The 14,145-nt window shown below is 40.6% G+C and overlaps 1 protein-coding gene across 7 annotated transcripts in view; it reads right to left on the minus strand.

Moving 5' to 3' along the window:
- Nucleotides 1-14,145, minus strand: part of RALGAPB (Ral GTPase activating protein non-catalytic subunit beta) — an 89,039-nt gene that overhangs the window by 61,701 nt on the left and 13,193 nt on the right. For all 7 annotated transcript variants that reach the window (XM_006929759.5, XM_003983470.6, XM_019826521.3 and 4 more), the window contains exons 2-5: nt 13,178-13,393; nt 9,564-9,766; nt 4,834-4,997; nt 2,808-2,994 (exon numbers count right to left, since the gene is read on the minus strand). In XM_006929759.5, the coding sequence (XP_006929821.1) occupies nt 2,808-2,994; nt 4,834-4,997; nt 9,564-9,766; nt 13,178-13,363 (740 nt within the window). In that variant the 5' untranslated portion in view covers nt 13,364-13,393. The remainder of the gene's footprint in view (nt 1-2,807; nt 2,995-4,833; nt 4,998-9,563; nt 9,767-13,177; nt 13,394-14,145) is intronic.

A 14,145-nucleotide genomic window follows, 5' to 3' on the forward strand; every position in this document is an offset into this window, starting at 1 on the left:
AGGAAGGGAGGCAAACCATAAGAGACTCTTAAATACAGAGAATAAACTGAGGGTTGAACAGGGATGGGGAGGGAAAGTGGGTGACGGGCCTTAAAGAGGGCACTTACTGGGATGAGCACTGGGTGTTGTATGAAAACCAATTTGACAATAAATTATATTAAGAAAAAAACCAATGAAAACAGTAACAAAACACAAAGATAATATAAATTTTTTCTACTATTGCAAAAGTAAAATATCTTGAGATTAAAGAATGAAAAAGGCACATGTAATTAATGTGGTTAAGAATCACATATAAAAAAAAAAGCAAATAATGGGGCACCTGGGTGGCTCAGTCGGTTAAGCATCCAACTCTTAATTTCAGCTCAGGTCATGATCTCACACTGGAGACCAAGCCCCACATCAGGCTCTGTGCTAATGAAGCTTGCTTAAGATTCTCGTCTCCCACTCTCTCTCTCTCTCCTGCTTGCTTGTGTGTGCATACCCATTCTCTCTCTCAAAAAAAAAAAAAAAAAAAAAAAAATTTAAAAAAAGCAGGTAACAATACTACATAGAATAATCTTTTTTTTATAAAGAGAAATGGAAAAAATACATTAAAATGTTAACACTGGTTGCCTGTAAGTGATGGGTACTTTTCTCTGTCTTCCAAGTTTTCTATTTTGAGAATGTATTGCTTTTAGTGTTTTTATGTTTGTTTGTTTGTTTATCTTGAGAGGGAGAGAAAGAGCACAAGCAGAAGAGAGGCAGAGAGAGGGGGGAGGGAGAGAGAATACCAAGCAGCCCTGTGTTATCAGCGAGGAGCCTGACGCAGGGCTCAATCCCACGAACTGTGACATCATGACCTGAGCCGAAATCAAGAGTCCAGTGTTTAACCGACTGAGCCACCCAGGTGTCCCCCCTCCAATGTATTACTTTTATAATCAAGATAAAAAGTATTATTTAAAAATAGATTTATAATTTTGACATTCACTAGGATATACCAGAATCAAAAGAATGTTCCAAAACCTCCATCTTTTAATTTAAATAATGATAAATGTATAAACACTTTATTAACTCAGAAAAAGACCAATCTACCTTCTGATACATAATGAATGTTACCTATAAATTATTTGTTTCTGGGGCAACTGGGTGGCTCGGTCAGTTAAGCATCTGACTTCAGCTCAAATCATGATCTCACAGTTCTTGAGTTTGAGCCCCACATCAGGCTCTGTGCTGACTGTTCAGAGCCTGGAGCCTGCTTTGGATTCTGTGCCTCCCTCTTTCTCTGCTCCTCGCCCACTCACACCCTGTCTGTCTCTTTCTCTTTCTCTCTCTCTCTCAAGAATAAACATTTTAAAAAATTAAAAATAAATAAATAATTAATTAATTAAATTTGTTCCTGCCTCCACACTGCCTCCCCCCCCACCAAACCTAAATCAAATCAAGTCTCTAGATCTAACTACCAGTTGACAGGAAATACAGAGGACAGAGGAACATATTAACACAACTAAGACATAATCAAAAAAATTCAGAATGTGAAACATTCTAAAAACCCAAGTTTTTCAATAACAAAAACTGCAAAGAAATAAAAATGAGAGAGTAGGAACCTATAGTTTAAGATAGGCTTAAGAAACATGTCAACTAAATGTAATAAGTGAGCTCTTAGTTGGGATTCAACGGAATCAACCACAGGAAGAAAAAAATTAAGGCATTCAAGGGAAATTTAAACATCAAATGGCTAACTGATATTAAACAACTGTTAACATTTTTTTAGGGGTGATAATAGTACTGTGATTGTGTTTAAAAAAGAATCTTCATCTTTTAGAGTTACATATTAAAATATGCAGAGTTGAATTGAAAAATCAAGCCTGAAAAAAAATAAAGCTTTATTACTCACAGAACAGTGATAATATTGTATGTAAATGGTAAGAAAAGTAAAATTATTATAACAAACTACTTTGGTTATAGTACAGCACGTTATAGTATGGTCTCATTTCTGTAAAACTATGTATAAACATATATAATAGGATTTCTAGTGAACTTAAAACTTTTATACCTTTCTATAGTTTGGTTTAAGTAATAATCATAAATATTTTAGTAGTAAGATTAAGAGTGGGAGTTTGGCAAGGGAGGTAAGGTGCAGAATTTATCTGCTTCTCTATATTTGCTTAATCTGAAAGGTTGTAATTTAATAGGCACTAGTCAAAGTGCTATATCTATTTTTATTTTCTTTTAAAAAAAAAAATTTTTTTTTTAACATTTATTTTTGAGACAGAGAGAGACAGAGCATGAACGGGGGAGGATCAGAGAGAGGGAGACACAGAATCCGAAACAGGCTCCAGGCTCTGAGCTGTCCGCACAGAGCCCAACGCAGGGCTCGAACTCACGGACCGCGAGATCATGACCTGAGCCGAAGTCGGCCGGTTAACCGACTGAGCCACCCAGGCGCCCCTCTATTTTTATTTTCAAATGTTTTTAACGTTTATTCCTTTTTGAGAGACAGAGCATGAGCGGGGGAGGGGCAGAGACAGAAGGAGACACAGAATCTGAAGCAGGCTCTAGGCTCTGAGCTGTCAGCACAGAGCCCAACGCGGGTGAACCGTGAGATCATGACCTGAGCCGAAGTCAGGCACTTAACCGACTGAGCCACCCAGGCACCCCTGCTATATCTATTTTTAAAAAGCGGCTCGATTCTGTATCTAAAATACAATAACAGAGACAGGATACAGGCTTTTTACAACATATTCCATGAATCCCAATAAGACAGAACTAGGGGAAAGCTGTCTCAGGCCAGGCGGATGAAGGAAGGCAAGTCAATGATGACAACCTACCTTGATGTGAGTGCACAGGTGACCTTGCTCCACTGCTCCACCACTGCTGGGTGGTGCCTCCAGTTTGCCACCATCTCCTTGGCTGTTTTCCAATAAGGAGGTGTTGGGAAGCACCGAGTACAAGCTAGTAACCAAACCTCAAAGAGAACACCAATCAACTTCTCTGCTAGATTCTCAGCAATGCCACCTTACCAACAAAAAGAAAACAACTTTGGCACACTCATTTTTAAAGAAAAATCTTTAATTCAATGATTTGAGATAAGTGGTCAAAAAATTAAAATAACTACAATGTTAAGTTCTGACTTTCAAATAGCCATTTAATCAGTAAGAATGAGAAACTATTCTTAGGAACGCCTATGAAGAAAATCATAACAACATCAACCAATTATCATTTATTAAGTTTTCAAGTCACAGGGCACCTGGGTGGCTCAGTCAGTTAAGAGTCCGACTTCGGCTCAGATCATGATCTCACGGTTCGTGGGTTCAAGCCCCGTGTCGGGCTCTGTGCTGACAGCTCGGAGCCAGGAGCCTGCTTCAGATTCTGTGTCTCCCTCTCTCTCTGCCCCTCCCTCATTAACTCTCTCTCTCTCTCTCTCTCTCTCTCTCTCTCTCTGTCTGTCTCAAATAAATAAATCATTAAAAAAGTTTTCGAGTCACCCTGCTCATTTCTTATCAAAGATCTTAGTCTTCCAGCAAGTGGACAGGACACAGAGGAGAAGGGAAAGGACAAATGTCTATGATGTGTGACTACTGGGTCCGTTTCTGTGCCGACTGGTTCATGTATACGTCCTCACATTAATCCTGCAGGATAGGTATTTCTATCTTTTACCAATGGTTAGTTATACCCATTTTGAAGAGGAGAAAACTTAGATGAGAAAATTTAAGTATCCTGTCCAAGTTTACACAGTCAGTAAGTGAAGGAATCAGAGCAAATAAACACCCAGGTCTTTCTACCTCCAAACTCTGCTATAAAACTTTCAGGTGTTTGAAAGCTACTCTTCAAGGGAGAGAGGGACAAAGAAGGAAGCAAAAGGACCGATGCTGGGCAGGACAGAGCCTCAACCACAAAACCAGACCTGTCCCTCTGTCCTGAGCCCTGGAACTAGGGAGAAAAACAGGGGTCTGTACTCTGTATAACTCCACAAGGCAACTTGGGATTAGCAGGAAAAGTTACAAGAATGTGTATTTCAAATGAACAAAAATTAAATTCCAACAATAAGCCCCAGAAGGGGAGGAACTGCCCGCTCTGAGTTGCTGAGACCCCTGGCACCAGGACTCTGCAGCAAAGAGCCAATGAGTCAATGACTGGCCAGCTACTGTCAGTAACAAAGTATTCCTATTATGGGGTCAATAGTGGAATTCTGTGATTTCCTTTAGGTACTTTCCTGGACTGTATTTGGGTGAGATCACAAGCACACGTGCATGTCTGTTGGCAAAGAGACTACACAGATGAACAGGCAACAAGGGAACCCAGTACTAGGATATCAACTTCCAACCTGGGTACGCTTGCTACAACATACACGGCAGGGCTTCTAAAATACAATCTGAAGGTGTAAAACGGGAGGCTTCTTGATGTCCAGGTAATGAATGGCAAACTGTCATACTTCCAGAACACTGAAGATTTTGTAGATTTCACGTGCTGCACAAAGTATCTTCTGTAGCTGTCAAGTTTTTAGTGTCTACTTTGATAACTACTTTGTAATCAGGTACAGTGCTTACAGGTTCTACTTTAGTTAGTTGTTCCTTATATAGGCTCTATCCTAATATACTAAACAAGCTACTACTCCTATCATTATCAAATACGCATTAATGCAGAGGCTCCCCCCACGTTAGCAAAATCATCACTGAAGGTAAAGTAACTTCATATTATGCCTGTGAGGGCTTCCATTCTAAGAACTGTTATTTAACCTTGGTTTGCCAAATGCCATGCCAAAACGTAAATCCCCGCTGAGTCTACCCATCGTTGAGTTTAAAGCGAACTGTATCTGGAGCTTGGAAATAAACTAGAAAAGAAAAATAAACAGACCTTGAACAGTTGGCGGGGCTAGAAGAATGTCATTAATCTGCAGAAGAAACAACAGTAAGACTTCCCACGTTTCTCGTGCCATGATGGATGACTCACGGGCCAGTTTCTGAATGGCTCTCAGGACCTGTAAGCATAGTCGGATCTGACTGGAGCCCTGTTCCTGTCTGAAGAAGACAGACAGATATCACTGACAAGCCTTGAGGAAAGAGAGCAACAACTTAAGGACAGGCAACTTATGTACACAGCAAGCAATGGTCCAACGGCACTCCTGAGAGCATCAGAAGACAGGGCCAGGTGCACCCTCCTCGGTTCAAAGCTATTTCACCGTCACACAGTCTGTCACCCTGGGATCTCAACCAACCACTTCTCTGAGAGCCTGAATAGCTCCTGGGGAAGGAGGGGAACACTAGAATGTAAGCTTCCCCTCTGGATTTTCTAAGTCTAAAATGTGCCTGGCACGTAACAGGCACACCATTTTCTGATGAGTGAATGCGTTAATACCCACAGCCACTTCTGTTGCTCACACTGAAGCAGAACGGCCTTTGTATCCTTTTAAAATTTTTTTAAATACACATTCACAAGAATTCAGAATGTGCATTCATAGTGCTCACAGTCCCTCTGAAGCTAATGCCTGCTAGTGAAGAACCTACAGACCCAATGAAATACTCTCACAGGTCACCAAAACCGATGAGGTATGGAGGCAACTGCCTCAGAAATGAGCGCCTGCTACTGCTGTTCCAATTGAAAAAAAAAAAAAAAACAACTTAACCTAAGATGGTGGTTCCCAAGATACCCTAGAAAAGTTTTATAACTCTTTAGTCCACAAGTGCATTTTTTTCCCAAGAGAATAAAACAGATCAAAGTATTGGGGCTAGAGTTGAAGACAGAGGTCCAGGCCCCAGCCCCTGATCCCTGCTTTCCAAAGCAGACTACCTGAGAATTTCAAGAGTAGCAGGAAACTCACTGCATAAGTGAATGGTGAGTTGGCCTCCAGACCTCCTACGTACAACCCAAGACAAGTAACTAATATTATTGAAATGAATCTTGAGGACAAGTTTCTATATTATGACTCATGTCACAAAGAACTGGTAAAACATGAGTAAATCAGAGTAGGCAATCTCAGAGCTTCCTCAAGAAATCCAGAAAATAAAGTGAGTGGCCTTAGCACTCCCACCTCAACCTTAAGATAGAAGATTCTCAGATTCTGGGCCATGGCACAGAAACCAGACACTTACCTTACAGTTGCAAACAAATGACATTCCTAAGTTTTTCCTAAAGAAGTCAGACCTAGAGCAAAATGAGACATTCACCTAGGAAAAGGCAAGAGCCCCCAAGAGCAGGGAGATGGCCATGTTCAGCTGGAGGTGAATCCAGTTCACGTGAAGCCATGAGGCTCCAGTCTGTGTCTGTAACTCTAGCTACTTGAAGAACAGTAAGAAACTATATAATAGCTATATAAATTTCTTCTGGCCATACAAGAAAAAGTCCAGTATAAGAATCAAAACAGCACTGGGGCTGACTCTTCCAACTTAGTGATAGTACTTTAAGCATCCCAAGTGGTAACCTAGGCCTACCGACCAATTCCAGTTATCTGCCCAGTGGTACAAAAGGAGACATCTGCTCTGTAGGTACTGTCCCCTCATTAAGAAGGCCTAAACTCATAAGCAGTGTCCAGGTTTCTATGGCTAAGGGAAATAAGGTCATCTTTACTAAAAAATAAGTAGAAAAGTCTAAATACCAGAGATTTTCTGTTCCCCTCAATATTTTCCAAAACGACTTATGATCTTCAGAAAACCTGTTCTGAGAACAGGGGCTGGTGAACTATAGCCCATGGTCAAATCTTGTCTGCCATCTGTTTTTTTTTATTAATAAAGTTTTACTGGAACACTGCCATGCTCATTCATTTATGTATTATCTATGGCTATTTTCTCTACATCAGCAAAATTGACTAGTTACAACAGACACCATATAGCCCACAAAGCCTAAAATATTTACTATCTGGCTCTTTATCAAAAAAGTTGGCCAACCACTGCTTTAGAAGAATATTACATTTTTAAACTACAATATATTTGTGCAATGAAAACCCTAATCGATTTTAAAAGATGGTTCACTGTTCACTCAATTATGCAAACAAAAAAGAGATCAAACTGATAGGCAAAAAGAGAAAGGCTATCCCCACTCTGACTTATCTCTAGCAAAGTGGTAAAAACACTTTGGGTATCACTTTTATAACAACAACTAAGTAAACTTGATGACAATTTTGTGATATGGATTAAAAAAACCTGATACTTCCAATAAAGAAAGATGAGATCTGGGCACCTGGGTGGTACAGTCAGTTAAGCGTCTGACTCTTGAGCTCAGCTCAGGTCATGATTTCACGGTTTGAGTTCGAGCTCTGCATCGGGCTCTATGCTGATGGTGTGGAACCTGCTTGGGATTCTGTCTCTCCCTCTCTCTGCCCCTCCTCAGCTTGTGCTTGCTCTCTCTCCCGCGCTCTCTCTCTCTCAGAATAAATAAATAAACTTAAGGGGAAAAAAAAGGAACTCCCAATATTTAGCACTGAAAATATTCAGCTCCCTAAGACACTGTTGGCCAGGAAAACTCTAGTACTCAGTTCAGTATCCTCTCAGAAACATGCAAACACTCTTGAGAAAACAAGTTAATTACAAACAGTAAAATGAACAAGGTACTCAGGTTCTCAAAAGGCAAAAAAAGAAAAAGCCCAATTAATTCAAATGCCATTGGTATTTTTCATCAATACAAATGAATTGAGCACTAAGAGGTGGTAAGGGTACAAATAGGAAAGAAACAGTGACAATACTACCCATGAGACTGTCCCATGGCCAAAGAAAAAGCCCAGTGAACTAGTCTCCTACATGGAATGACAAGAAAGCACCAGAACTATTACACCATTTTAGAAGAACCTGCTTAGAAGGGTGCCTGGGTGGCTCAGTTAAGCGTCTGACTCTTGATTTTGGCTCAGGTCATGATCTCACAGTTCATGGGATGAAACCCCACATCAGGCTCCTCATTGACAGCACAGAGCCTGCCTGGGATTCTCTCTCTCCCTCTCTCTCTCTCTCTCTGCCCCTCTCTCACTCACACACACACACTCTCTCTCTCTCAAAATAAACTTTAAAAAAAAAAAAAGAAGAGCCTTAGACACAAATAATATGCTAATCACTGCCAACCACCTCCTGTTATTACTTCTATTTGAAATCAATAAATCAAGCAACAAGCATTTAAATCACACCTAAGGTAATATCAGTACCGCACCAAGTACTGCGAAAGCCCAAAATATATATACAACCTAGATCTTGCCTTCAAGTTCGTTAGACGGGGAAATGAGACACACACGTTTTAAGAGCAAAAAAAACAGTGAAGAGATAAAAGAGTGACACAGGAAGTACCGGAACCACACAGGTTCAGAAAAGGTATGATCACTGTGGGCCTGGATGGTAAAGTAAGGTTCCTCTTTACAAGGCAGAATTTAAAATGAACCAACAAGAGTAAGATGTGGACAGCTGAGAGAGAGAGAGAGAGAGAGAGAGAGGAAGAGGAGGAAAACAAAAGGGCAGGTGAAGATGGGGAAGATCATGATGGAGTCTTAAGGAAATGTTTAATTTATGAGTCTGACCAATGAGCAGGGCTCATGCAGAATTAGCAGCAGCTAATCTGGCTAGGGGCCAGATGACAGCCAGCATTTCACACAAGGCAAGGAGTTTATACTTGATCCTACACATCAGAGTTCTTAACAGAGACTTTTTTATTCAAATTCTGCAAAGTGATCTTCCTTCTAAAACTCTTTAAGAAAACATTTTTTTTAAGTAAACTCTACAACACACGTGGGGCTCGAACTCACGACCCTGAGATCAATAGTGGCATGCTCTACCGACTGAGCCAGCAAGGCACCCCAAAGTAATCTTCCTTCTAAATTTAAAAAGCTAAAATGTGCAGAGTGGTTTTTGGAAGACCCAAAGTCCCTTACCACCTGATAGTAAAAAAGCTTTAATGAGAACTTTCCCAAAAGGAAGCAAGCCCCTTTACCTCTTTCAAACACATAAAAAAAATAGCCGAAAACAGATTTTTCTTAAAGGAAACCCTAATCAATGCTTTCTTCTCCATTATTTTCTGTATTTCCCAAACTCCTTACAATGACATATAATCTTTTAGAATTGGAAAAAAAAAAAAACATTAAGCCCAAATAAAGTACATATCCCATATTATAATATTGAAGGTCACTGTCTCAGAAGGTAGGGGAAAAAATCAGTACCAAACTATTAAGATCATCTTTTGGCCAACTATGAATTTGTCCATAATAATTTCAAGTCTGCTTACTTTGATGTCTTCATTCTCTCATAGGAAAGGTTCATTTTAAGGTAGAAGGCTTAGGTGCCCTTAGCTTAAGTGGAGGAAAGAATTATGACAGGCAAAAGTATGTTTTTTGAATGGAAGGGAAAGGGGTCACAGTATTTTAATATCTAAAAGCTATCAGATCTTACAAAACCAAAGCCTTTAAAATGAGTACACACTTGATAAAAACTCCTAGTAAATATTATATAAGCCCATCTCTCTTATCATTCATATTAATACATTCTTTAATTAAACAGTAATGAAAGTTACTTTTCAAAAGACTAAAAATGAAATCAGCTCCTATAATACAAAAAAGTAACATTTATGAATATTGTATTATAATCCTGGTAACAGGTCAGACAGATGGTATAGCTTACCTTGGTACAAAAAGATTTTGCAGGTGTTTTAGTATACTTTGAACATATAGGTTAGGCTCTTTAATAACTGGCAATGGGATAGAATCTTTCGGCAACACTAAAGCCATAATCCAGTCTGTATATACATCAACACAATATTTTACAGTCTCTCCATCCAAGGGAAGGGTCAATCCATAGCAAATTACTTCCATGGTCCATTTCACCTAAACAAAAGAAAATATACATTCAGAATTATCACACATCCCTACTGTATCTCAGCAGACTGATTTAAAATGTTTACCTCTTTTATTACCAAAAATCTCTCAATTGACAGTATATTCATCTCAACTATATGCCAGATTTATTCTTGAGAATGTACTTTCCATGGATAAAACATACTCAGACAACATTTCCTAACCAAAATATTTAAGAAAACAATAAACTACTTCTTTCTAAATATCACTTCCATGTTGGCTTTACCCATTAGACATTATTATTATTTGCACTATGAAATAAAAAGCAAATATGGGTCATCCTGATTTTCCATAGAGACTGGGACAAAAAAATAGAAAATTTTAGCTACCTTTCTCCTTTTAATTTATACACAGGTATGTGTGTCATTTAGGAAATCATATACATATATTCAATTATATTCCATTTCCAGATTATGCAATATTAACAAACAACAGGAAGGAAGATGAACTGCTCAACTCTTATTTTGTGACTATTTTTTTCTGCCAAAGAACATAATGAACATGGGAAGGTAAGAACAAACACAAGTGAGAAGGGACTAAAGATGGGCAAGATTTTTTTAATTTTTTTTTAATGTTTGTTTATTTTTGAGAGAGAGCGTGTGCAGGATCAAGTGGGGAGGGGCAGAGAAAGAAGGGGACAGAGGATCCGCAGCAAGCTCTGTGCTGCCAGCAGAGGCTCTGGGGGGGGGCCTGAATTCACAAACCATGAGGTCATGACCTGAGCCAAGACTGGATGCTTAACCAACGGAGTCACCCAAGTGCCCCAGATCTTTTTTTTTTAATGTTTATTTCTTTTGAGAGAGCACACATGTGAACGAATGGGGGATGGGGGTAGGGGGTGGAGAGAAAGAGAGAGAGAATATCCCAAGCAGGCTCCACGCTGACATGGGGCAGGCAGGGGTGGACCACAGGGGTGGCGGTGGTCGATCCCACAAACTGTGAGATCATGACCTGAGCCAAGATCAAGAGTCAGATGCTCAACCAACTGAGCCACCCAGGCACCCCAAGCTGGGTAAGATCTTAACAAGGCACTTACCTGCACTAAATGAATTCCAGCCTCTTTACTTAACTGAATCACATGATAAGGGTTGACAGAACCTGCCCATGAAGAATGAACATGATGTGGCGACAAAGGAAAAACGGCACAATTTGCAAAAGAAGATAAAATGATATTCCAGATAGTACAGACTGGAAAGTTTCAGGGAATTCCACACTAAACTCTGGGACAAGTTACTAAGCAGATGATTCATGAGCACTTATAAAAGGAAAGCATGATCACTAGGAACCAACATACTCAAAACGAACAAATCATGCCAGACAAGCATCATTCCTTTATTAACAAGGTTACTATGAAGGCAGCAGACAATTGTGCAATCCTGGCAGTTTACAAAGCACTTTCATAAGCAGCTTCTAACCATCAAAATAACCCTGTGTGAGAAGGTAAACTATCCTCACTTTATAGATAAGAAAACTGACACTTATTAAGATTACGCAATTTGGCCCAAGTCACTGGTTTGGAAATGGTAGAACTGAAAACTTGAGCCCTAGTCTTCCAGCTAGATATCTAAAGCTACTCTCACCATACCATTAACACCCTTCTCTGGCTCAGGGAGATCTGGGCTCTGGCAAGAAATGTGGTCAGAGGCAGGATATCCTTGTGGACAAGATGGAGACATAGGACCCATAGGAAGGCAGAATGGCTGGATTTGTAAGACACAAGATGAGAGACTAGCAATGGGCTAATGTACTAAGATCATTTAGGAAGACGGTGCCCAGTGGCACACCAAAGGCCCTGCTGAGATTTTAACTTAGGAAAAGAGAGAAGAACAGATCACATGCTGACCATCTGTAGATATCCACAAAGCTAAAATGGATAGCTAACTTGTTAGATAGAAATTCAGGATCCCAAAAGACTTCAAGTTGAATCTAACAAGATTAAACACAGGTACTGAAAATTTCAAGCTCAAAAACAACTACAAGAGCTAAGGGTAAAAATATGTACAGCACTAGAATTTATCTAATATAATATAATCTACAAGAGCAATAAGCATTAAGCCTGTGACAGCACAGTGAAGCTGTGACAAACACAGGAGGGTGGGAGGAACAGAACCGCGCCTAGGAAGGGATTTTAAAAGGGGCTGCAAGTCCCTAATTGTCAGATGAAACCTAAAGGAGAAAACATCTTAGGTGTCACCTTCATAATAGTTTAATTGTATAATTCTAGAGGACACTGGATTCAAGGACTGTTGTCTCCTATCTTTTAGGAGGTAGGAAAGGAAAACAAACAAGGCAGGCACCAGAGCGCCTCTATCCACTCATGTGCCATCTCTTCCCAGGAGAAGATTCCAGACCCACCAAGAGGAGAGTACACCAGGGCAAGTGCCAGTCCTCAGGGGTTAGTCTCTGCTAAGGTCCTGTGAAGAGAGAAAAACACTCCTCAAACGGAGGAGCTTCACCCTCCTGCAACCCATGGCCTATAGAGAGTAAATAAACTGCCTTTAGAGTCACAAATCTTATATCTAGACTAGTTTTATATCTAGACTAGCTTTATGTCTAGATTAAGTCTCGTCTCTCCTTCATTAGAAAGAAATCAAAAAGAGGGAGAAAAAAAGGTGAGTCTGAGAAATAAGTTAACCCAAAGCCGGAAGGTTGTATAAACTTCCTACAGCACACAGTTCTAATCCCGTATCTTAGCCAGACCTCATACTAGCAAGTTCCTGTATCCCTCCATTTTCAGGGTCCCTTCATGACCTCCCTCTGAAAACTTTACCTCAACCCAATCTCCTGAATCCAAGAACAGGACCAACTTCAGGCCAAGCTACTCCAAGAGCCCTTATCTTTAAGGACAGCAAACACAACTCCAATTCCAAATACTTGGGCTCACAACCATATAGGCTTAGCTGCTCTGTAGCACTCTTAAACCTGGGAGTCGGTAAGGGCAGGCAGACACGGAGCAAAGGAGGACCTCAGGTTCAACACATATGTGTAGCCTGAAAAGTTGACAGAAGACAGGCCTTCAGTCAGAGGCCATATGTGGGTAGCAGCGAAGACCTTCCAAACACACCTCTGAATAGAAATCTGAAGACTGGGCCCAGAGCTTAGGGGAAGGGGCCTGACACTCAAGTCTCTGTCTCGCGCCCACAGCTCAAGTGGAGAATTGGGTCTGGCCGGTAGGGAGCCAGCAGCACAATGGCACAACGTATTCCTTATGACCCCCACAAACTCTCAGTCAGCCCAGCCTTCAACCCAAACAAAGGTCACAATTAAGAAAGATGTACTACTCCATTAGACAGAAATCCATTAAAAAGACAATGTTAAATAAATTCTTCAGTGACGAGATGATATTTTCACACAGTAAAACGAAACGAAGAAAACACTTACTTCTTTGTCAGTTTTTAACAAGCTCTCACTACCAGCCACTGAAGGGGTACCTAAGGCCTGCCCAAGAGGATGGACCACCGCATTTGCCACCTCTCGCCCAACGCTCTCCGGATAGCTGTGCAGCACACTGGTGTGGCCCTGATCATTCTGAATCACCAAATGCAGTGACCTCCACTCAGAGTACATCGTGCCGCTAAAGGACTGTCCAAATGGCACCTGAAAAGACAAAACAGAATTATTGTTAAACACTGTTGCAAATTAATAAAACTAAGCAGAACAGATTTATCCTACGTGGTAAGATAAAGCAGCTACAAACATACGGCCAAGACGACTGAGAAAATACGCATCTAAATGTTTTGAGAGTGTCCTAAAATAGCCTCTCAGCGAGGTCAGGTAGGAAGGTGGACCCTGGGACGCAGCTGTCTAAGCTCCTCCCCAAAAGAGCCTCAGAAGCCCGGGAGCGGAACTGGGACAGACGCCACTGTGCAGGGGGAGAAGATGATCTGATTTGGTACACTCCTAACATGAGGGAGCCCTCCTCATTCTATGTTCCAAGATAGAAAAAGATAGAAGAATGAAGCTCCCTGAGAAAGGAAGACAAAGGAAAGAGTTTACTCCAAGATCCAGCTTCTTCAGTCAACAGTTTCCAATTTCCAGCAATTTTCTATCATGCTAGAAACATACCCCTGCAATTTCCCACCAATGTCCTCAAATCAGACATAAAATTCTTCGAGAGTATTTCATTCCCTGCAGCAGTGACACACAAATTTCCGGTAACGGAACACCTGGAAGTCACAGTGTTCTTCAGAAAACATATTAAGAGCTCCACTTAATGAGCACTTACTACACGCTACTCACGCAATCATCACAACAACTCGGTGAATATTAAGGAATGTTATCTCTACTTCACAGACAAAAAAGCAGAGACACAGAGAGGTTTACTTCTTACCTGAGGCTTCAGAGCTATA

This window comes from Felis catus, chromosome A3 (genome assembly GCF_018350175.1).
Source record: "Felis catus isolate Fca126 chromosome A3, F.catus_Fca126_mat1.0, whole genome shotgun sequence".
Taxonomy (NCBI): Eukaryota; Metazoa; Chordata; class Mammalia; order Carnivora; family Felidae; genus Felis; species Felis catus.